Source organism: Macaca nemestrina, chromosome 14, assembly GCF_043159975.1.
Source record: "Macaca nemestrina isolate mMacNem1 chromosome 14, mMacNem.hap1, whole genome shotgun sequence".
NCBI lineage: Eukaryota > Metazoa > Chordata > Mammalia > Primates > Cercopithecidae > Macaca > Macaca nemestrina.
The window spans coordinates 70,587,545-70,613,269 of NC_092138.1; the positions used below are offsets into that span (position 1 = coordinate 70,587,545).

General features: G+C 37.0%; 2 protein-coding genes across 4 annotated transcripts in view; one reads left to right on the top strand and one right to left on the bottom strand.

Moving 5' to 3' along the window:
• LOC105480966 (endoplasmic reticulum protein 44) overlaps nucleotides 1–25,725 on the bottom strand; it is a 116,158-nt gene that overhangs the window by 17,011 nt on the left and 73,422 nt on the right. For both annotated transcript variants that reach the window (XM_011740185.2, XM_011740186.3), the window contains 6 exons: nucleotides 22,910–23,094; nucleotides 21,507–21,622; nucleotides 19,119–19,176; nucleotides 17,252–17,368; nucleotides 8,596–8,707; nucleotides 7,531–7,672 (listed from right to left, as the gene is read on the bottom strand). In XM_011740185.2, coding sequence (XP_011738487.1) covers nucleotides 7,531–7,672; nucleotides 8,596–8,707; nucleotides 17,252–17,368; nucleotides 19,119–19,176; nucleotides 21,507–21,622; nucleotides 22,910–23,094 — 730 coding nt within the window. The remainder of the gene's footprint in view (nucleotides 1–7,530; nucleotides 7,673–8,595; nucleotides 8,708–17,251; nucleotides 17,369–19,118; nucleotides 19,177–21,506; nucleotides 21,623–22,909; nucleotides 23,095–25,725) is intronic.
• LOC105480968 (inversin) overlaps nucleotides 16,049–25,725 on the top strand; it is a 321,354-nt gene continuing 311,677 nt past the window's right edge. Inside the window, exons 1-2 of one of the 2 annotated variants that reach the window (XM_071078077.1) lie at nucleotides 16,049–16,132; nucleotides 19,839–19,914. The gene's annotated coding sequence lies outside the window, so the exon portion shown is untranslated. Of the gene's footprint in view, nucleotides 16,133–17,861; nucleotides 18,006–19,838; nucleotides 19,915–25,725 lie in introns of those variants that run through there. The other variant, XM_071078078.1, reaches the window with a different exon arrangement.

Sequence of the window (25,725 nt, forward strand, 5' to 3'; positions counted from 1 at the left end):
TGAGCATTTTTTCATGTTTGTTGGCCATTTGTGTAACTTTTGAGAATTATATGTTCATGTCCATAGCCCACTTTTTGATGGGATTGTTTTCTTACTGATTTGAGTTCATTGTCAATTCTGGATATTAGTCCTTTGTCAGATGTATAGATTGTGAAGATTTTCTCCCACTCTGTGGGTTGTCAAAGACACCATTCTAACATCTCTGATAATTAGTGATGTTCAGCACTTTTTCATATACCTATTGGCTACCTGTATGTCTTATTTTGAGAAATGTTTATTCAGATGCCTTACCCATTTTCAATCAGGTTATTTTCTTACTATTGACTTGTTTGAATTCTTTATATATTTTTAGTATTAACCCCTCATCAGATGTATGGTTTCCAAATCCTTTTTCCCATTCTGTAGGTTGTTTTTTTCACTTTGTAGATTTCCTTCACTGTGCAGAAGCTTTTTAGTTTGATGTAATCCAATTTTTCTATTTTTGCTTTTATTGCCTGTGCTTTTGGGGTCATATCCAAAATTTGTGGCCCAGACTAATGTCATGAAGCTTTCCCCTGTTTTCTTCAGTACTCTTAAATAATTTCAGATCTTATGTTAATGTCTTTAATCTATTTTGAGATGATATTTGCATATGGGGTGAGATGAGGGTCTAATTTCATTCTTCTGCATGTGGATATCCAGTTTCCCCCCACTCTTCCTAGCACAATTTATTGAAGAGACTCTCTTTTCTCTTTTTGATGCTGGGAAAAGTGCACCTTTTGCACTTTTGTCAAAAATCAATTGACCATAACCAGGGTCTCTAGTTTGCTAGGATTTTGTTGAGGACTTTTGCATCTATGTTCATCAAGGATATTACCCTGTAATTTTCTTTTCTTATAGTGTCCTAGTCTGACTTTGAATGTGTTTAAAAGTGCTCTCCCAGGCTGGTGCAGTGGCTCATGTCTCTAATCCCAGTGTTTTGGAAGGCCATAAGTAGGAGGATCACTTGAGGCCAGGCCAGGAACTTGAAACCAGCCTGGAAAACAGCAAGAATCTGTCTCTACAAAAGCAAAAACAAATTAGCTGGGCATGGTGGCACATGTCTGTAATCCCACCTACTCGGGAGGCTTGAGGTGGGATTACTTGAGCCCAGGAATTTGAGGCTGCAGTGAGTTATGATTGCACCACTGCACGCCAGCCTGAGCGATAAAGCAAGATCCCGTATCAAAAAAAAAAAAAAAAAAAAGGTTTCTCCCTTCTTCAATTTTTTGGTAGTTTTAGAAAGAATGCTCATCAGGTCCTGGGCTTTTCTTTGATGGGAGACTTTTCATTACTGATTCAATTTCTTATTTGTTATTGGTTGCTGTCGGTCTGTTCAGATTTTCTGTTTCATGATTCAGCCTTGGTAGATTGTATGTGTCTAGTATTTTCTTCTAGGTTATTAATTTGTTGACACATAATTATTCATAGTAGCCTCTTATTCTTTTGTATTTCTGTGGTATCACTTGTAATGTCTCCTCTTTCATTTCTTATTTTATTTTTTGAGCCTTCTCTCTTTTCTTCTAGCTGCAAGTTTTTAAATTTTATCTTTTTAAAAAACCAACTCATAGTTTTGTTGCTCTTTTCTATTGTTTTTCTAATCTCAATTTCATTTATTTCTTCTGATCTTTATTATTTTCTTCCTTCTACTAAATTTGAGCTTGGTTTGTTCTTTTTCTAGTTCCTTGAGATACAATGTTAGGTTTGAGATCTTTCTTGTTTTCTGATGTAGGTGTTTATTGCTGTAAAACTAACTTCCTAAAACTATTTTTGCTGCTTCCCATAAGTTTTGTTTGGTATGTTGTATTTCCATTTCCATTTTTCACAAGATATTTTTAAATTTCCCTTTTAATTTCTTCTTTGCTCCACTGGTTATTCAGGAACATGTTTGATTTCCATGTATTTGTGAATTTTCCAATTTACTCCCAGTTATTGATTTCTAGCTTATACCATTGTGGTCAGAAAAGATATCTGATACAATTTTAATCTTCTTAAATTTGATAAGACTTGTTTGTGGCCTAACATATGATCTATCCTGAAGAATGTTCCATGGGCACTTGGAAGAATGTGTATCTTGCTTCAGTTGAATAGAATGTTCTATATAAGTCTGTTACGTCCATTTGAGCTAAAACTGTGGAAATCCAAACTTTCCCTATTTTTCCGTCTGGATGATGTGGCCCTTGCTGAAAGTAGGGTATTGAAGTCCCCTATTATTACTGTATTATAGTCTCCTTTCGGATCTATTAATCTTTTCTTTATATATTTTGGTGTTCCAATGTTGCATGCATATATATTTTAATTATTATATCCTCTTGCTGAATTGACCCCTTAATCATTATATAATGACCTTGTTTTACAGTTTTTGACCTAAATGCTATATAATTATAGCTACCCTGCTCTCTTTTGGTTTCCATGTCCAGAATATCTTTTTACCTCCCTTCACTTTTAGTCTACCTGTGTCCCTTATAGGTGAAGTGAATCTCTTGTAGGCAGTTTATACTTGGGTATTGGGTTTTTATCCATTCAGTCACTCTATGTCTTTTGATTGGAGAATTTAAGCCATTAACATTCAAAATAATTATTGATGGGTAAAGACTTACTACTGCCATTTTGTTAATTGTTCACTGGTTGTTTTGTAGATCCTTTGTTGCTTTCTTCCTCTCTTCTTGTCTGCCTTTGCGCTTAGGTGATTTTCTCTAGTGGTATGCTTTATTCCTTAATTTTTATCTTTTGTGTATTTACTAAAGTTTTTTTTGCTTTGTGGTCACCATGAGATTTACATAAAATATAATCATAATAGGGTATTAATTTTTATTTTATTTTGTATACTTCTTCACTATGTCCTGTGCTCAAAACAGGCTATTTTAAGCTGATAAAAACTTTATTCACACACACACACACACACACACACACTACACTTTTACTCTACCCTGCTCACATTTTAAATTTCTGGTGTCATAATTTACATCTTTTTATACTGTGTATCCCTAAAATTATTGTAGCTATTATTATTTTAATAGTTCTGTCTTTTATCCTTCATACCAAAGCTAGAAGTGATTTATATACCACAATTACAGGCTTAGAGTATTCTGAATTTGACTGTATACTTACTTTCACCATTGAGTTTTATACTTTCATGTTTTCTTTTTTTTTTTTTTTTTTTTTTTTTTTTTGAGACGGAGTCTCACTGTGTCTCCCAGGCTGGAGTGCAGTGGCGTGATCTCGGCTCACTGCAAGCTCCGCCTCCCGGGTTCACGCCATTCTCCCGCCTCAGCCTCCCAAGTAGCTGAGACTACAGGCGCCCGCCACCACGCCCGGCTAGTTTTTTGTATTTTTAGTAGAGACGGGGTTTCACCATGTTAGCCAGGATAGTCTCGATCTCCTGACCTCGTGATCCACCCGCCTCGGCCTCCCAAAGTGCTGGGATTACAGGCTTGAGCCACCGCGCCCGGCCAAACTTTCATGTTTTCATGTTAGTACTTACTGTCCTTTTCTTTCAGCCTGAAGAACTCCCTTTTAGCATTCCTTTTAAGACAGGTCTGATGAAACTCCCTCAGCTTTTGTTCATCTGGGAAAGTCTTTAGCTCTCTTTCATTTCTGAAGGACAGCTTTGCTAGGTATTAATATAATATTGCTGGTTGGCAGTTTTCTTCCTTAAGTACTTTTGAACATATCATCTCACTCTCTTCTGGTCTATAAGGATTCTGCTGAGAAAACTGCTGCTAGCCATACTGGAACTCCTTTACATGTCATTTGCTCTTCTCTTACTGCTTTCAGAATCTCTCTTTGTCCTTGATTTTCAACAGTTTATGTGTTGGTGTAGTCTTTGAACTAAAGCTGATTGGAGTTCTTTGACCTTCCTGTACCTAGATACTTATACCTTTCCTCAGATTTGCAAAGCTTTTCTCATTTTAAATAAGTTTTCTACCCCTTTGTTTCTCCTTTCTCCTTCATTTACTCCTATAACTTGAATATTTACTCTTTTGGTGCTGTCCCATTAATTCCATAAACTTTCTTCATTCTTTTTTTCTTCTTTCACTGTATGTTTTCAAATAACCTGTATATTCAGGTTTAAATTCTTCTAATTGTTCAATTCTGTTGGCGATGCTGTTACATTTTCTTTTCATTCATTGTGTTCTTCAGCTCTATAATTTGTTTAAAGAAATATATAATTTCAATCTCTCTGGTAAACTTCTCATTTTGGTAACTTGTTTTCCTGATTTCATTGAATTCTCAGTATTTTCTTGAAGTTCATGGATGTTACTTTTTAAAACAATGATTTTGAATTCTTTGTCAGGCAGTTCATCAGATTGGGTCAGCTTCTGGGAGATTATTGTGCTCTTTGGGTGATGTTATGTTTATGTCTCCTTGGTTTTTCATTTCTTATTGCCTTACATTGATGTCTGGGCATTTGAAGATGTAGAGACTTATTTTAGTCTTTGACTTGTTTTGTCTGGGAAAGCCCTTCACTAGTCAGTCCATTCAGGGATTCTAGTCCAGCTGCCTGGTATGGTTCATAGGTTGGCTTGCTCTTAAGTGTCTTCACACTGGCTGGCCCGGTGCCTGGGTCACCAAGGGGGTGAGCTCGGTGCCTGGTTCCATGGAGTTAAGCCTGAAACTTGGGTCCACTGGAGTGGAGCTGTTGACTGGTTCTGTGGAATGGGTCTGCATCTAACAGGGTGGGCCTGAAGCCTGGGTCCACTAGAGCTAACCTGGCACTGGGGTGGGCCTTTGAGTCTACAGGGGCCAGCCAGGCACTGGGATGAGCCTGGTGCTTGGGTCCACTGGGATAGGCTGAGTCTATGGGAGTGGGTCTGGGTCAAGAGTCCACAGGGGACTGGCCTGGAGCCTGGGTCTGCAGAGGTAGTCTTGGAGCCTCTGTCTGTGGAGACTGGCCTAGAACCAGGGCCTACTAGGGTGAACTTGGACTCTGTGTTTACTGGAGCAAACCTAGATCTTAGGTCTTTGGAACCTGCAGTTGACCTAGTGCTGGGGCAGGTGTGGAATCAGGATCTATGGCAGCTTGTCTGGAGTATAGGATCATGGTTGCTGGCCTGGTATCTGAAGCCATTGAGGCTTGCTGAAAGCCTAGGGCTTTGGAGTCTGGCTAGAGCCTGGGACTACTTGTGTTGGCCTGGAGGCTGAGTGTGCAGGTGCTGGCCTGGAGTCAGGTCTGCAAAATCTAGCCTGGGTCCTGGGGCTTCAGGGGCCAGTCTGAAACCTGGATCCACAAGTATGTTCCTAGAACTTGGGTCCATGGAGGCTGGTCCATCACTGGAGTCTACTAGGATAAGCCTAAACCCTTGGTCTGTGGGTGCTAGCCTGATGATTAGGGCTGTGGGCAGCTGGTCTGGAGCCTGGAGTCACTAGCATTGGCCTGGTGCTGAAGTAGATCCAGAGACTGAGTCTGCTGGGCAGGCCTGGGGCCTGCAGCTTTGGAATCCAACCTGGGGCTTTGAGATCTAGCCTGGCACCATGGTGGGACTAAATGCTCGGTCCATGGGTACCAGCCTGGAGTCTGGGGCTACAGAAGCCTTTCTGGCACTGAGTTTTACCAGGACAAGCCAAGTGTTAGGGTCTGAGGAAAAGTTTAGTGCTAACTTCCTTCTCCTTTCCCCACATGAAGGGTATCTCTCTCCATACTGTGCTGCCTGGGGTTGGGTGAGGGGTGGTGCAAGTAGTATAAAACTGTCCTTTTTAAACTCTTCAATGCATCATTTCTTTACTACACTCAGGTACTGTAATCTCTGACCTGGTTTCCTTAGCTCTTGTAAAGGTATTTTTGTGCATGGATGTATGTTCAACTTGATGTTTCTGTGTGAGAGGAACATGGAAAGTCCTTTTCTGTCATCTTGCGGATGTCCACTGAGACTAACTTTCATAATCAACTCTTGACTAGATTACTGAACAGTCACCTAGATTTTATTTTGACCCCCTCTAATCTATTCTCCAGATTGCAGCCAGAGTAATCTTTAAAAAACAATCTGATTATGTCACTCCCTGATTAAAACCTTTCATTAGCTCTTGATGGTTTTCAGGATAAAGTCAAAATTCCTTAACACAGCATGTAAGGACTTCCATGAATTAGTTCTCTTGACCTCATTCCTCAGCATTCGCCTTTCCACTTATATTCACCAACAGCGCTTGAACTTGTTCCTGCCAATGTCACCTTTCTCTAAGCCCTGTCTCCTTCTCACCTCCGGGATAAACTTCTACAAAACTTTATACCTACCTTGGGCATCAATATTGCCAGAAATCCTAGATCAGGTACTACTCTGTTGATCTCTATCAGAGCACTTATCCCTTAATAAAACATAATTGCCTGTTAAGCTGGTTGTCCCTTTCCTCCACTTGGTTATGAGTTCTCTGAGGGCAGGGACCCAGTCTCAGTAAAAAACCTTGGTTCTTAGCACAATATCTGTCATACAGAAGAGATAGCTAAATATTTAATGAATTGATAGGTTGAATGGTATCTTTCTGAGCACAGATAAAGTAAGAACAACTAAGATTTGTTACTACTTTATGGTTTGTAACATAATCATTATCTCTCATCAATTTTTACAACAATCCCGTTAGGTAGGTGGTATCATTAACCATTTTTTATATATGAAGAAACAAGAACAGAGAAGTTAAGTGACTTTCCTAAGGTAGGACTCAAATCTAGGCTTCCTAGATAATTTTAGGATTGGGAATCTTCTACCAAACAACCACATCTCCACTGAAATATTTAGAACTGAGTGGGGTAATTCATTCTGCCATAGGACTACAAATCATCCTCTAACTGTGTAATTTAATCTTTTGAGATAAAAATGGCATTTAAATGTATTTTCAAAATAAAATGTCTAATTTGAATACCTGTATTGCTTAAACTTTTCATATAAAAAAATCTACATTTTTAACCACTGTATTTAACACCTCACAAAGCTGATAAAAATTCAGTATCTGTAGTACCTACAAGGCTTATACATATATTAATACTCTAAATATCTGAGAATTGAGTCAGAAAGCTTACCTATTCTTGGAACAGTTCATAGCTATATGCCATTAGAAATGCCTAGTAATAGCAAGATTCATATAATACTACTAATGTTCTTGCTAGGTGCAGTCACGAATGAACAGCACTATTACACAATTTCCTTTACCCCGCCCAAAGGTTATAAGCTGTTTTTCTTGATGTGCTTGGCAAAGACCAAACTCAGTGAAAAGCTAATTTCTCACAAGACAAAAATGTTCTTTGAGACTGATTCCCAAGCATTAATCATTAATCATCCAAGCATTCATTATCAATCCTAATCACTTAATGTTGGTATTTCTACAAGGGTATATCATAATGTTCATAATTATACCACACTCTATAGTGAAAAAAAAGCAGCAGTCACCCAAACCTCTCCCATCCAGTTAACAGAGTCCTACTGTTCCAACATAGGATTATTTAAAATATTCAAACAACTATTTTAAGTTCATTTTTGAGACACATCTCAGTAATTTTTAAACAACAAAATGAATACTTACAATACATCTTTGAAGTCTCCAAACACATACATATGCCTAAAGCTGTCAATAGCGATTACAGGACAATCTGCTGGAGTTTTCTGTATGTGCAGAAGAGGATGTCTAAATTTGTCACAATCGGCATGTAAAAAGTTTATTGTACCTTTTAAAAAAAAAAGAATTTTGAGAGGTAAATTCAAATTTTCTTGATTATATTTTCATAAGATTGCAAGCTCACAAAAAGTGACATACTAAAAAAGCACCCCAACATTCTTAAGAGTAATATAGATCAGAAAAACTAAAACCTAAATATCTAACACTTAAAATAGGTAGGCTTTTAGTTCTTAGGGCACGAAGTATAACTTCTTTAGAAATCATATTGACTTAGCCCAAATTTGAAGGCTATAATGAATGTTTTACTCTCCTTAAATGGGCAATCATTTACTTTGCAGATCACCAGGTTCTAGGCAGGAAGCTCAAATTGATATATGAGCCATTCTCATGGGACCATTTTCATACCAGCCTATTCCAGCCATACTGGTTGATTTTTAGTGGAATTCAACCTGCAAGATAGTATGTGACTAAAATGGGCAGCTCTATACAGTAACTTTAGTTTATTTTGTTTGACTTTCTTCCCCAACTACAGAGGAAAAGCTGGTGATACCTCAAATTCCATTAAATGCTTTGGAGAAATCCACAGACAACTACTCAACTTTCTTTCATTTAGAAATAAATGTTAATCAGACTGTGTAAGCTCTCTCAGTAATATCTCTGGGAATGTCCATCGGAAAAGGAGTCAGACAAGCAATGAAAGAAAGTGCCCAGAACTAATGCTCATTCATGACCCTGCTTTTCATGAACTTTGATTTTTCTCTCCAAAATAGTAATGGTTAGAAGACAAACAAAAAACACTACTTCATATTATCGCTCTACTAATGCCTCCTTACTGTCACATTTGAATGCACTAAAATAAGGTTTTAACCCAAATATGTTTATGTGATTTGAAAGTAATGGGAGGGGAGACGATGAAAGGGGGAAAAAAAAGAGAGAAAGAAATGATGAAAATAAACACCTTAATCTGTCTACCTTTTTCACTTATTAATTGCCGAGCTACTTCATTCTGGAATATTTCTAAACTTTCTGTATCTTCTTTCATGTGAAAGAGTATGAGAAAAGGCAGTCCTTCTTCTGTCAATTCCTGTAGAGAGAAGCATTCAATGAGAATTATCAGGCTTCTCCATTCAGTTGTAGCTATTTTCTAGGTAGGAACAATTTTGAACCCGACCCATGTAATGTAATAGTTGTAATATCCCAGGGGGGAAAAAAGGCTCAGTGGTGTGAATAAATATTAGCCTGAACAGAAGACTGAATTCACTCCCCTCCCCACCTCAAGCACCCAGGCGGTCAGAGGATCCACATGCCCTGCTTTGCTGCAGAAACTGATCTGCCTTAAAGGAACCACTGTCTGTCAGCCAGTATGGGATACGAGGCCTCAGGGTTAGGCTGTTGAATTCATGACATATAGAGGTGAACTATGCTGTTCTTTACCAAGGCGTTAATTTTAGGGTAGGGTAAACATGACCAGTATTTTCAGTCTTCACAAGTAACACTGAAAATTGAGTATATCAGCAATAAATAAATATGATTTGCAAATTTTTTTGTATTCTAAGGTTGCAAAAACCATTACACTTATATATAAAACTTAACCAAAGCTGAAGTGTTTTATCCAGGGTAAAAGACAAAAATTCCATTATTTACTAATTTTCAACCAATACAATTATTAATAAATACCTGCCCCTATATATTTTCACATATCTCTTTATACACATACAAAAGCACCTTGAAAATTATAAAATGCTATTAAAATTTTTATTGTTGTAATTGGAGAATAATACAATGGGTAGTCATGATTAAATGAAATGTGATACGTAGATAGATTTAATTAATCATTTATTCTCCCCAACAAATGCTAAGTTCTGAGTCATCAGAAAAAGTCCAGAAAGGGTCTCAAAACAAAATTATTTTCATCAACTATCCTTTTGAGCATCTCTCCATAAATTTAGGAACTACCTCACCAGAAAGTACAAATGTCCTTTATTTAAAAAAAAAAAAAAACTGAAACTGGGACCTATTTTACAAGATTAAAAGTTTTCTTCTGGTTCTCATCTCCATATTTAAGCCTGTTTCACTTGTATATAAGATCAATTATTAAGCCTCTTGTTACACTTATTTTTTAAAAAAATGAGATACAATTAGCATACCATAAATTTCACCACTGTTTTTTGGAGACAGGGTCTCACTCTGTCACCCAGGCTGGAGTACAGCCTCAACCTCCCCAGGCTCAGGTGATCCTCCCACCTCAGCCTCCCAAATAGTGAGGACTACAAACACGCATGACCATGCCCAGTTCATTTTTGTTATTTTTTGTAGAGATGGGATTTCGCCATGTTGCCCAGGTTGGTCTCAAACTCTGATTGCTCAAGCAATCTGCCTGCCTCAGCCTCCCAAAGTGCTGGAATTACAGGTATGAGGCCACACACCTAGTCCATCATTTTTAAGTGTACAATTTTGTGGTTTTAACTATATTCACAAGTTGTGCAAACATCACCACTAATTCCAGAGTTGTTTTTTTTTTTTTTTTTTTTCTTGAGATGGAGTCTCACTCTGTAGCCCAAGCTGGAGTGCAGTGGCGCGATCTCAGCTCACTGTAACCTCTGCTTCCCATGTTCAAGTGATTCTCCTGCCTCAGCCTCCTGAGTAGCTGGGACAACAGGCGTACACCACCATGCCCAGCTAATTTTTTTGTATTTTTAGTAGAGACGGGGTTTCACCATTTTGGCCAGGATGGTCTTGATCTCCTCACCTCATGATCTGTCCCCCTCGGCCTCCCAAAGTGCTGGGATTACAGGCAAGAGCCACTGCACCCACCCTAGAACATTTTTTATCACTTCAAAAAGAAACTACATACCCATTAGTACTGATTCCCATTTCCCCTCTCCCCACCCCCGGCATCACATTAATCTTTTAGTAAGCTGATTTTTTTTTTCCTCATCTTTTATCTCTTGGACTCCCATTTTTTCTTCCACCATCCATTAACTGATGCTGGTCTCAATGGTTGTCTTTGGACTTCTCTGGTCTAGCCTGACAACTTCATGTAGTTCAACAGTTTCGATCACTACTTCTGATCACTTATCTGTGTCTACAAGCCCAGCTCCAGTACAGAATCCAAGCCTAGGTTTCCATCTGTCTGCTTAACATCTCCATTTCAAATTCTAAACAGGTACTTTAAATACTCAAACTACTGCCTAGTCCCCTCCTGTCTAACCTCCTTCTCCTATCTCCCCATTTTCTTTAGTACTTCTACTTCTCTCTTAGTACTTTTCTTTTCAGGATGTAGTGCCTCTTCTCTAAAGCCATCTCTCATTCCACCCCATCCCTGTCAAAGGAAAATTCGTTTTTCTAAACTCCAAGAGCATTTTATCAGTGCCCCTCATGTGGAATGGGGCATGACTTTGTGTTATATTATCTGTACATATGAAATATTAAACTGAAAACCCCTTGAAGACAATCTTACTTCATTTCTGTTTTGCTCACAATCAACATATGTCAATAAATAAACAAATGCTTCTAAATAGGTGGTAATGTATGCTGCTTAGGCTTCCAAGTTTACCTATGTCCATACAAGCATATTTTTTACCAAACAAATGTTAAAAGATTAAGGAGAAGAATAGTAAGATAACCAGATTTACAGGAAACAGCTATTTCCCCACAGATTAAATGACTGAATGGTTGGTTACAACATAACAAATCTCAAGAAGTATTAAATGTGCTGACAACCACGGGGAAGGGTGCTACCCTGTTTCATTGTTTAAGATTTTCCAGGTCTATACCTTTAAATCTGGTTTTAAAAATTATCCCTGAAAGAACTGCCAGAGCAGGCGAATAGTCATGACAAATTCTTAAATTTTCCTGGGCCTCTGAGGACTAAATGAGTGAATGCAAATTGTCTAAAAAATGTAAGTAATCCAACTAAACATACCTGAGGCCTACAGAAGTAAGAAAACCAGGGACAGGCTGGGCGCGATGGCTCACACCTGTAATCCCAGCACTTTAGGAGGCTGAGGCGAGTGGGTCACCTGAGGTCAGGAGTTCAAGACCAGCCTGACCAACATGGTGAAACCCTGTCTCTACTAAAAATATATAAATTAGTTGGGCGTGGTGGCAGGCACCTGTACTCCCAGCTACTCCTTCAAGGCTGAGGCAGGAGAATCCCTTGACCCTGGGAGGTGGAGGTTACAGTGAGCTGAGATCGCACCATTGCACGCCAGCCTGAATGACAAGAGCGAAACTCCATCTCAAAAAAAAAGGCGGGGGGGGGGGCCTAGGACATTCATTTGATAAACTGTAAGCAGAAAGAGTCTAATCCATCCTCTCTTTCAAAACTAAGTTTAAAATCAAAATGGAAAAGACTAACAATTCAAATATAAATAAATAAGTATTTTTTAAATGTTTACTTTCTTAAAGTTTGATTTAAAGTACCTTAAACATTCTGCTTTACAATTGCTTGTCTTAACTATTCTATTAATAAATTCTAAGTTGTTTTTTTTGTTTGTTTGTTTGTTTTTTTTTAATAAGTATGAATGTGCATTAAAAAGCAGAGGGAGCTTAAATCCCAATCTCTTCTAGGCTGCTGGTACTATAAAACTATGACACACCACTGACACCTTGTGGCCAAACACTCAAATTGTAGGAGGAGTATTTTGAATTCCGTGAAATGTCTTACAGTCCACTTTAAAATGCTATTAATGATAGGAAAGAGATGGAAGCAAGACAAGATTATGTGTGCTACATCCAATCTATATATCCAGTATTAAAAAGAAAATAATACAAAATTGAGTGCATTGCACACAGAAGGGTATGATTCAATGAAAAATAAGAATTATGTATATTCTAGTGAAAATTTTTTACTTTGCCCTGCAATGAGAAATGATTTGAAAGACGCTATTTGATCCAAACATTTGAATTCCTGTACCTAAGCATTTAGTGTGTCATGGGGGGTAATGACACATGATTAAAGATTGAAAGACACCCAATCTGAGCATATTTATTCAAACCATCTCAAAAAACTACAATGACTTAAGATGCGTCTTAACAATATGAATTACTCAAAATCCAGGAAAATACTACTTTGAGAAGAAGGTTCAAAAATAACACTGAAAGAAGCAACAGAACATTACTGAACAAAAAAATACTCTGGTCACTAAGAATGGCCTCCAAGTGCCAAGCTGTGACACAGAAATAAAAGTTGAGTATCTCTTACTCAAAATGCCTGGGATCGGAAGTGTTTTGGATTTTGAAATATTTGCATTATTGTTAACGCTTCAGCATCCCTAATCTAAAAATATGAAGTGCTCCAAGAGTGTCATGGAGGTACTCAAAAAATTTTGGAATTTGGAGCATTTCAGATTTCAGATTTTCAAATTAGGAATACTCTCTGAAATTCTAAAAAACTAGGGAAAAGGAAGTAGAATCAAAGAATTGCAGGAACAAAATAAACCAGAAAACTTGGTAAAGCAACTTCTTTAAACCAAAAAAATAGACTTTGCAAGAAAAGGCTTGTGTTAGAATTTTCACTCAAAAGTCTTCTATAATTCAAAATTCCAAAATATTTTATAATATGGCATTGCATTAAGATAATAACCAGTGCAATAGAGCCTGATAAGTTTATGATATTTAAGCTTGCAGGATTAAAAATATATTAATCACATTTCATGAGAAACCATTTTTAGAACTTTGATTTGAGAAATAGCTATTATAAACAAGTAGGATGTCCCAGTGGAGTATTCTTACATGTTAAACTGGATCCTGGCAGCACTAATCCTCTTTCTATGAAACACTCAGCAAAGAGCCAATGTAAGATGATTTAGGCTTGCAATGATGTGTCCAAGCAGACACACCGAGAATCTCATACAAACATTCATACATTTGATTTGAAATTGCTACAAACTTAATAAGAATTAAATATTATTTTATGGTGGAAAAGGTACACCAAAAATGTACCATGCTGACATAAAAATACTAACTTATTTTTATGTACTAAAATGCAAAGGCAACATTTAAATCAGGTAAAAAAAAATCTTATAACGAGTTTTTAAATGCTGTTGGCATAGACTTCTGCTTCCAGAAAGATGAAGTAGACACTTTTCTCTATTTCTCCCAGGAAGTTCAGCTAAAAATCCTGGACATTATATAAACAAACATAAGGCCCTGAAAAGCGAATAAAACAAAGCAGACTGGCTAAGGACTTAAGGACCTAAGAAATGGCACTCAGTTCCTTGAGTTTTCTTTTTGCCTTATACATCTCAGTCTAAGTGTTGGAAATGCCAATGGACATAGATCAGAAATACCCCAAGAATGCATTCTCAAGACGAAGAGGGGGCAAAGAGCATTCTGGTTTGCTCACAATGGCCAGTCCCAAAAGTTAAGTGTTGCTCTCTCTTCCCCAAGAAAGGGGGAAAGAGATACTAAGATCTAAGAGCTGGAAGCCTCTGGAAAGACTCAGGGAGAGTTTCAGGGAATCTTGGAGAGTTCACATATATTATCTCCAAATCTTAAAGCACTTACCAATATACATACACCTTAGTAACAGAAAGCATCAAATCTGAGATTATATTCTTCCTTAAGAACTCCAGGTTTTGTTGTATTACAATTAGGTTAAGCTACAGTGCTAAAAATTACATTCTGAAGTAATAATGGATGTACTTTGGACTAATCTTACTACTGGGAAAATTAGAAAAACCAGGGTAATAATAATAAGAATAAACCACCTTTCTGAAAGCATCCAAAAGTTAAAAAAAAAAAAAAAAAAAAAAAAGGAAAGAATTATGGGCCAAGACTGGAATAGAAGGAAACCCAGAACATTAAGCATTGCATTTGAAGCTGCTTTTCTTCTAGGACCATCTGTCTTTCCAGAAAAGGCAACTGATAGTGCTCAATCCCACTGATCATCAGGGAAATACAAATTAAAACCACAATGAAACTCTACTACACATACACCAAAATAGATTAAAAATGTAAATAGCTGATACAAATGTGGGTAAGGATGTGGAGCAATGTGAACTTTGATACACTACTGGTAGGAATGTAAACTGCTAAAACCACTTTGGAAAAACTGGTTATCATACACTGAAATTGAATATATATATGCCCTATGACTTGGCAATTCTATTCATAGGTATATATATCCAGTAGAAATCTGTGCATATATTCACCAAAAGACATAATAAGAATGTTCATAGCAGCATTATTCACAGTAGTCAAAATCTGGAAGCAGTCTAAATGTCCACCAATAGTAGAATGGATACATTGTGTTATATTTATATAGGGAATTATATTCAGCATGAAAATGAATGAACTACAGCTTCATGCAATATGAATGAATTCCATAAATATAAAATTGAGTGAAAGAAGCCAGACACAAAAGACATGATTCTATTTTAGGTTCAAAAACAGGAAAAACTTCCTATAGTCCTATTCAAAATAAGTGGTGATTATGAAGATGGTAAATGGGGGTAATGATTGAGAAGGAAGACAAGGGGTTTGGAAATATTTTATTTCTTGACTTAGCTCAGGGATTGACAAATTATAGCCATGGGTCAAATCTGACTCGTTGCCTGATTCTGTTAGGTCCATAAGCTATAACTGGTCTTTAACTGTTTGGTTTGGTTTTTTTTTTTTTTTTTTGAGACGGAGTCTCGCTCTGTCGCCCAGGCTGGAGTGCAGTGGCCGGATCCCAGCTCACTGCAACCTCTGCCTCCCAGATTCAAGTGATTCTCCTGCCTCAGCCTCCCAAGTAGCTGGCATTACAGGCGCCTGCCACTATGGCCGGCTAACTTTGCATTTTTAGTAGAGATGGGGTTTCACCATGTTAGTTAGCCAGGCTGGTCTCGAACTCCTGACCTCAGGTGACCCACCCACCTTGGCTTCCCAAAGTGCTGGGATTACAGGCATGAGCCATGGCACAGGGCCCTCCCTGGTCTTTATATTTTTAAATAATTGGGGAAAATTTTAAAAATATTTCATGGCATGTGAAAAGTATGTGTCCAGAAATAAAGGTTTATTGAAACACAGCCACACACATTTGTTTACGTATTGTCTAAGGTTACTTTTGTGCTACAACCGAAAAGTTGAGTAGCTGCCACAGAGATTATATGAACTGCAAAGCCTAACATACTTATTACCTGACTCTTTGTTGAAAAAAATTGTCTACCCTCTCTCTCAGTTTGAGCTGCTATATTAAAGTACCATAAACTGGGTGGCTTGCAAATTAACAGAAATTCATTTCTTATCATTCTGGAGGCCGGAAATCGAAAATCAGGGTGCCAGCATGGTCAGTTCTAGTGAGAGCTGTCTTCTAGGTTGCAGACTGCCTACTTCTCATTGTATCCTCACATGGCAGAAAGACAGCTACATAACTCTCTGAGGTCTCTTTTATGAGGTCACAATCCCATTCATGAGGACTCCATCTCATGAATGGAGGATTCATTCCCTAATACTATCACATTGGGGATTAGGATTTCAACATATGAATATTAGGACACACAAATATTTGTTCCATACCACTGTAAGTAGTGATTATATGGGTATGTTTACTCTGTGATAATTTTGGGGGACCAGATATTTAAACTGTGATTTATACACTTACAATTCTTTGAAGTGTATATGCATACACAAAGTTTTTAAAAACTGTACCTAATACAAAGTTTTTAAAAACTTGCATTCTTAGGCCATTGATTTTAAAAACAAAAGACCTGGAATGAAAGATATGTCTTACATAAAGTAAAGAAAGGACAGAGGTCCTTACAGACATAACTCTTTGTACTTGTTCCTCCAGCCTCTTAGGTTTTTAAGTTTTGTTTTGGTGGGAGTTGAAAGAATTTTGATGGACTTGATTTCAGACGCATGGGATGACTGAAGTCAGTTACATGATCACTGCTAACTGCTTTCATTATTTATAATGAAAAAGACAACATTAACTGCTTTACAAAAAACAGAAGAATCTTTTAATGGCAAAGGATTATTCATTATATAGAAATAATTGTAACTAAAATCTGCAAAGCACTGCTCCTAAAGCAGCAGTCCCCAACCTTTTTGGCACCAGGGCCCAGTTTCATGGAAGACAATTTTTCCACTGATCGGGGTGGGGGATGATGATTTCGGGATGAAACTGTTCCACCTCAGATCATTAGGCATTAGTTAGATTCTCATAAGGAGAATGCAACCTAGACCCCTCACATGCACAGTTCACAACAGGGTTCACATTCGTATGAGAATCTAATGCTGCCGCTGATCTGACAGGAGGCAGAGCTCAGGCTGTAATGCTCTCTCGCTGGGCAGCCCTCTTCCTAGCAGGCCATGGCTGCGGACCCTTGTTCTAAAGGACATCCACCCAAACAGGGATCCTCAACCAACAGATGGGCATCAGAATCACCTGAAAGGCATTTTCAAACTCATTTTCAAGGTTATGGTGAACTACTACTCTTACTGGAAATGTAATAGAGGGGTTCTGGGACAGCAAAGGTGAAGAATCACTGGCTTATATTACAGAAACAGCTATGATAAAGTTATGTTCACTATATGATTCTTACAACTGATAACTGTTAACATAGTAAGACAGGTGGAGGAAGCTTGTGGTTTCAGACATTTGAATTTAAAGTAACAATACACAGTAGAAAGCCCATACCTCTCCATTTTCAAATGTTATTTCTCGGACAAGGGGAACACATTTATCTTGAATCCAATTGTAAGTCACATCAAAATTTGTCATAGCTCCCAAGTACACCATATCCGGAGCAGAATGCTATTACAAGACAGAAAAAAAAAAAAAATTAAATCTAAACTGTGCTGGCAAAAGTATATTCTTTTTTTTTTTTTTTTTTAAAGCAAAGTCTCACTCTGTCACCCACGCTGGAGTACAGTGACATGATCATGGCTCACTGCAGCCTTGACTTCCTGGGCTCAAGCAATTCTCCTACCTCAGCCTCCAGAGTAGCTGGGACTACAGGTGCATGCCACCATGCCAAGCTAATTATTTTATTTTATTCAGAGATGTGGTCTTGTTCTGTTGCCCAGGCTAAAAAGTACATTCTTAAATCCATCCATGAACCCAGAAAATCTACCGGTGTTACAAAAGAAACATAAATCATGGAACTTCCAAGAAAGAGGGCCATGGGTGGTAAAAAGCAGGTAATTCTGTGATTACCAGTGAGCTAATAATCTAACCTGTGACACCCAAGCCTATTGCTTTTTCTTGGATTTAGGTCAATTAACTCTTTTTCAGTATCCTCACCAAAGGCACAAAGGCATTGTGAAAAGAAGAATTCTCCAAATGAATTAATTTAGCTATTCCTTAGAGCTGAAAATTTTAGAAATTACTTCTTTTAGAAGAAAATATGGATAGTGAAAAAGCCTTGAAAAATACAAGATGCTATATGGATGTAAGGCAAGACTATTTCATTTTATTACCTCCATATCTGTTTCCACATTAACTCAAAGTCAATTATCTATGAAGTGTCTAAAATGATAAAAATAATAGCTAATATTAATCGATAAACTTACTGTGTCTAGGCATGATTGTGAACATTTTATATGTGTTGATTCATTTAATCCTCCCAACATCCCTATAAAGCAAGTACTGTTATTATCATCCCATTTTTACTAGTTAAGAAACTGAAGCATGGGGAAGCGAAGAAACTTTCCCAGAGTAACATACCTAAGAAGGTGGCACATTTGACATTCACACCCAGTCTGATACCACCAGAGCCCATGCTCTGAACAACCACACTACCACTGGGAGATATGTACTGCATTCTGATAATCTAGAGATGATGATACTAAGTAAGCTCCTCAAAGAAATGTACTTGCAAAAAACATAAGCAAACACCTATGTGAATTTAAAATAGAAACTTTCTAAGCAAGAAATTCATTTATCTGCACAAAAATTTAAAATCTCAGTGTAAAAACACTGTAAACAACATTAAAATGAAAACTACAAATTGAAAAAATATCCATAAATTTCCTTTTTTTTTTGGTGAATTTGGGATAACACATGCTATGATTTTTGCCTCTTAGTTATGGCTACCATCACCTGGTAGGGCCTAAGCAGCTACTTAAAACTTCTTACCCTACAGGTTAAAAACAACCTAGCTGCTCCTTATTACCTGGCAGGTACTGAGTAAATTTATACCCCAGGAGATTTGGGAGTTTGGCTAGTACAATACTAGCCAAATACAACAGGTAGAAATGACAATCACAGGCAACTGCAGCATTTTAAAAATTTGGCTCCCAGACTGAATGCCAGAGAGATAGAAAAGGCCTGAGAGTCAGGGGATCCCTAAGGCCAGCTCTGCTACTCTAATGCCTGTGTGACTTTAGGCTTCTGTGCTCCCATCTTCGTTTTGAAGGGTTTAGATCAGCACAAGATGATGCTTCAAAGTTCCTTTCAATTCTAAAGTTCTATGATTCTATGAACATTAACACATATAAAACTACATTTTATACATGTATTTAAATTATATCTTATCATACAACATTAAGAAATAGCAACTTACCCCTGGTGGTTTGTAGATTATGTTGTCTCCACTATATCTTTCCGGTTTTGAAACATCCCTATAGGAAGGGAGAAGCAGTAATAAACCTGAATGACAGGATTCTGCAATGTAGGAATTACAGACTTGAAATACATACTTATCCATCATAGTCCCTATTATAAGACTATGCAATACCAAGAAAAGCATACATTTAAAGAAAACATTTAATATGAGGCAGACTTTTTAAAGGAAAATTTTAGTTGTTTTTGTGTTTTGTATAAGTTTAGATTGGGAGTTTTAGCACTAAAAGGTTGTTTTTGACCCCAGACTGTTTTCTAGCAACTAGGGATCAATGTCATTGGTTTGGTCACAAGGACTGAAAAAAAAAAAAAAAACCAAAAAAAAAAACCCCGAAATAACCCACATCACTAAAATATAGTTCCATAAATAAGTAATTTTTTGTTTATTTGTCCATTGTTGTTTCCTGAACCTAGTACAGTATCTGGCACATAAAAGTTGTTCAATAAAAATATGTAGAGTGAATACTATAACAAATTACTTTTGTAATCAATTATTTTTAGATTAATTGAATATTGATTTATCTCTAGTTTCTAATTACAGTAGTCCAGGAGATAGGGGGAAGGGGTGCTAACCTAGATTGATAACAGTGAGAACAGAAAAAGTGTGTTCCATTAATTAATTAATTCAATAACTATTTACTATGTGCTTCCTTTATACCAGCTATGCCTTGACATTGGGTAAACAGGAGTGAACAAAACTAACAAAACTCTCTCTCTCTCATGGAGTTTACATTTTGGTGAGTAGAGATAGACTAACAAGTAGATATATTTATCTTTGGTGGTTACAAAAAAATGCTATGAAGAAAATAAGTGGAATAAGTAGATAAAGAATGACAAATTAAATGATGGTAGTGCTCCTTTATATGAAGTTATCAGGCAAAGACTTTCTGATGAGATGACATCTGGGAGGAGCACTTTCAGATACAGGCTCTGCTGCAGAAGTGTGCTTGCAGCATTTAATGAATACGGGTTGGGCACAGTGGCTCATGCCTATAATCCCAGCGCTTTTGGAGGCGGAGGCAGGAGGATCATTTGAGGCCAGGAGTTCAAGACCATCCTGGGCAACATGTGAGACCTCATCGCTTAAAAAACAAAAAACAAAAAACTAATAATGCACACAATAAAACATACAAACAAAATCTTACAAAAGCATTAAAGCAAGGACAAACAATAAAGGTCAAAAAATGAAGAGGATATATTGTGCCAGACATCCAGGCTCCACTCAAGATAGCTACTACAATTGAGCCTAACAGTCATGAGCCAATGAAAAGAAATAATACTGCATGGAAGTCAAAGGATGGTTGAGATAACCTCCAATGAGGAGAGAGGGTCAAGAACAGAACCACAAAAATGATTCCATCTTGAGAAAAAGAAAAAAAAAAGGAGATAAAGTCAGAGAATTCAGACAGGTAGGGGCCAAACCAGGGGATTCAATGTAAGTGTTGACACAGCAGAAAAAGAAAAAGGTAGTTGAACGTCACACCCTTCAGAGGAATTGAAAAGGATTAAGATGTTTAAAAGACCACTCAATCTGGTAATTAAGAAGTCATTTTGTGAATGTGTAGAGACAAGTTTCATTAGAGCAATGGAGGTGAAAGTTAGCTTCCAAAAGGTTAAGTTTTTTATTGGTTAGAATTTGAGAAAATCAAGGTAGCCAGGCATAAACTATTCTTTGAAAAAAAAAAAAAAAGAATAAAAAGAAAGATGACATTATAGCTTAAGAGAAGAGGCAGGTCAGGAAAGAAAGAAGCATGTTTTCAGAAAAGGAAAGCAGTTCTTGAAAAGGGTCAGGTTGAAAACACAAGAAAGCAGGAACAACTGGTGGATCAAAGCCCCAGAGGAGTTTGAAAGGACAGTTACAAGGATACCAGAGAACAGGTTAGCCTTAGAAAGAATTGTTCCTCTGAGACAGGGAAGATATAAAAAAAGGTGGTGGAGAGATGGAGACGAATGACGACGATAAAACTCATGCTTCTTAACAAGAAAGACAGTGTGTTGTTTCACTGTGGTAACCCCACAGATTAGCATTTTGTCTAACATAGGATAAGAGTTAGTAAATGAGTTCAATAAAAGCATGAATGAGTTAATTGTTAACTTGTCCATTTTTTCCTGCTTGCCCACATTCTGAAACAGATAATACTATAGAAAGAAAAACAGAGTTTTAAAACCTTAAAAAGAATTCAGAGACAGGCATAAAGACTGTTTGGTGATTTTAAAAGGACTGAGATCATTTTTGGAGAGATCACCTTCAGAAAACGACCAAATACAATAGGAATTTAACATGGCAGCCAAACCAACCCACTAACACACTTTTAAATAAGATACTTACCCAAATGCAGAAAGAAAGGCACAGTCATCATGCAAAATATTCGCTACTCGTTCAAAAACTCTATAGTTGTCCGAGTCCTTTTGCTCAAAATATCCAATGATATTTCTTTTGCTGCGCTGTAAAATAAAGTATGTAATTATTTTGCAAACACACAGTTTTATAAACATGTTATTTCATTTACCCCTTATCTTAGTCTAGTTATTGTTCAAATGAAGTATGACTATAAATGCATATTTAGTTTTTAACACCTAGTCCAAAACTATTAAAGATTACATTGGGTTGAAAACAATCTTAACTATAATAAATATAATCATAAACATTTCCTTCTAGCATTTAAAATTTTTAAGAAATAGATAACTATTTGATCAGTGACAATCTTTTCCTAAGTAAGGGGACTAATTCTAAAATGTGTTAAAACAATGTATCAATCATAACTTGTGACTGTTGGAGAGACTCCTCCATGGCTCTCTCACACTCCTACCCATCTTACTGGGTCTACCAAAAAATGCAAGACTCTGACTACTCTTTATCCAGGCTATTTCTCAGAGTTATGCTTGCAGCGAGCAACACTGATACGAGGGAATGCCTCCAGCCAGGACAAATGCAGGGTTACTGCTTGCTCTGAAATAGTGAGTTCCCCAAGCCCACTGTCCCTCTCCTATGACATAACCCACTGCATGTGCAGGTATCCATCTGGGGAGTCCTCTGTATTGCCTCCATAGGATTTGGAGGGCAAGGAAACAAATGCAAACATGCTCACACTACTTGCTGTGATGTGAGCAATAAATTCCTTTGTCTCTGACCCAGCAGTCTTGTGTCTTCTAACAGAATCCATGAAATGGTAATTGGTTAGCTTAGCTTGCAAGTAGGGTAAAATCAAATCTCAAACCTGACAGTGATGATTGGTGATTGTGATAGAGCCCAAACTCAATTGTTTTTGCTTTTGTTGTTGTTGTCTTTAAAACACTACCCAGTGTACAAAGAAAGGGGTGTGCTAAACTTATTGTTAAGCAGAGGCTATTTTAGAGGACATTAAAACTCATAAAAAGAGCTCACACAAGGGCGATTAGAGCAGACACCCTGAAGGTCTCCACAAGAAAAATACAGAAGCTCTGGTTGTATATACTTGACTTTAACTTCCATTTCTTTATAATTGAGGCTTTCATATATGCTCAATTCACATTAGTACAGCTTTACTGTATGCTATATCTTTCATCCAGAAGTTCAGTATAACGTAAGTATTTCCCTTGAGATTAATTCAAAAAAATTCAACTCATTAAGTATATGTATGTCAAATCCACTGCAATAAACTATAGGAGAATGTCCAGATTTTTTGTTTGCATTAGAATTTGTTTACATTAATCAGGGAATGTTCATTTAATCTAGCAAAAGTTACAACTTACATCAAGAGTGGTGATTTCTGCTAAGTCCCGAATTTCTTGAATGGGGTTACTTTTTTGTTGCCTGATGTAATCTGCCAGTGCTTTCACTGATCGCTGACCCCTGTATTCTCTCTTCATCATCATCCCATTACGAAACAATTTGAGGGTTGGGTATTTGCTTATCCTGTATCTCTGGGCTATGTCAGCTAAAAGAATGAAAAAAAATTATTTACCCTCATATGTAGTCAGGGTGAGCCCATTAGCCTAATGGTCAAAAATCTTACAATTGCTTAGTGAGAATTTTTTGGTTCAAGTCATTATTTTTCAGTGAGAGAGAAAAAAAATAGTAATAATCAGGACTTGAGTTTACACTAGTTAAGAGACCAGGTTCTGGACTGGGTTTAAATCCTAATTTGTGACTTACTGGCCATGTGAACTTGTAAAATGCATAAACTCTCCATGCCTTAGTTCTCATCTATTATATAAGGATAATCATTTCTGCCACGTAAGATTGTCTTAAGCATCAAATTAAATAATACAACAGATGCCACAGTAAGCATGGCACATGAATAATGACTATAAAAATAGCAATAATAATAATGCCTTATGGGGTTCGACAGACGTTAAAATACCTGAGAGCAGCATATAAGCTGGGGAGGGAAGGTAAGCAGGAGGTAAATTACGCTAAATATTCTAAAGTCTTTGCATGGTCCAGGAAGAGGCAAAAGTACTTATAATATTTTGTTTAGTCGAGGTTGTACTTTATTCTCTCTACTATAGACAATCAAAAATACTAAAAGTATATTAGAGGTTAAAATGGAATATGAGCTCTCAGAAGGGGGGCTGGAGAAAAGATATAACGCTTTGGCAAACTAAGTAACTAAGATTATATAATACTTTGGCAAACTCCACATGGATTTATAAAGTAGAAATCATGAGTGATTACTAAAATTCTTTAAACAGAAGACACATGAATAAACAACAGGAACAACTGGTCATACTGAGATTGAAAAGAATGCTTTATTCATCAAATCACAGAAATCTGAAGTAAGACATTTTAATTTATACATAATTAACACAGACAATAATCTGTCTGCTTTAGGAGTTGGTACTTCCTTGAAGCAGATGAGTAATAGATACATATCAACTACATGCCCCTTTTCAACCTGATAAATTACAAGGAGAGACTATGTCTTTGGGGTGTTATAAAGATGATGGGTTCTATTACCTAAGCAAGGACTTAATGAGATTAAATTGGTACTACAAATTGAGAAATGAGAGAGCGGTACCATAAACAAGTAGAAGTCTTTTAAATAAAATAAAGACAACTGTAATAAAGCAAAAGCCACAAAGACTTGAGCTTATCCTACTTACAATGATAAATAACCTGAGAAATCATAAAAATAAAAAAAAAAGAAACTTGGATTTTTTTTTTTCTTTTGGAAGACAGGGTCTTGCTCTGTCACCCAGGCTGGAGTGCAGTGGCATGATCTCAGCTCACTGTGACCTTAACTTCCTAGACTTAAGCAATCATCCCACTTCAGCCTCCAGAGTAGCTGGGACAACAGGTGTGTGCCACCATGCCTGGTAAATCTTCTTAAATTTTTTTAATTAAAAAAATTTTTTTTTAGAGATGAGGTCTCACTATGTTGCCCAGGTCAGTCTTGAACTCCTGAACTGAAGCAATCCTCCCGCCTCAGCCTCCCAAAGCTGGGATTACAGTTGTGAGCCACTGTGTCTGGCTATAAAATGAATTTTTGCATGATGTATAAACAAAAAGTGTTTAAAAATTAGATCAAATAGTTCTAATGGCCAACACTACAGTGTTGTAGTCTTGAGAATGGAAAATGCCTTTTTAAAAGTTAGTATTTTGGCCAGGCCCAGGGGCTCATGCCTGTAATCCCAGAACTTTGGGAGGCTGAGGTGGGTGGATCATTTGAGGTCAAGATTTTGAGACCAGCCTGGCCAACATGGCAAGACCCTGTCTCTACTAAAAATACAAAAATTAACCAGGCATGGTGGCGCACGACTGTCATCCCAGCTACCCGGTGGCCGAGGCACAAGAATTTCTTGAAACTGGGAGGTGGAGGTTGCAGTGAACCAAGTTCGTGCCAGTGCACTTCAGACTGGGTGACAGAGTGAAACCCTGTCTCAACAACAACAACAACAAAAAGTTACTATTTCTCCAAATGCTTATCAATAGGAGACTGGCTGAATAAAGTATGGTACCCATATAATGAAGTACTAGGCTGTAATATAAAGAAATAAAAAAGATCTCTGTTTGCTGCTAAGGAGCAATCTTCAAGATAAGTTAAAAAAAAAAAACAAAAAAAAACCCAGGTGCAGAAGAGCATGTACAGGTCAAATATTTTGTATAAGAAATAGGGAGAAGAAACTTGGGGAAGAAATATAAATACATATGTATATACATGCACACATATTTCCATGTCTATATATGCTTGCTTATATAGTTGTCTTTCCTCTACCCACAAAAAAAACACCATGGGAGAAAATGGATGGAGAGGTCTAGGATAAATTCCCTGACTATACTTTGGTTTTACAGTTTTGACTTTGGAACCATGGAAATGTTTAACATTAAAACAAAATAAAATTTTTAAAAAATTTAGTACTGGCATTGTTATTTTGAAATTAAATACATACACATATATTACCAATAAAGCACATGAGTAATCATGTTAATGCCATTAAGAATTAAGATTTTCAGAGATAAGGAAAAAATATATAAAACTGAGTGATTAAGTAAAAACCCTATAATAATTTGAATTGGAAGTACTGGTATGACCTCATGTTTTTCTCTTTCAAAAAATATACTTCTA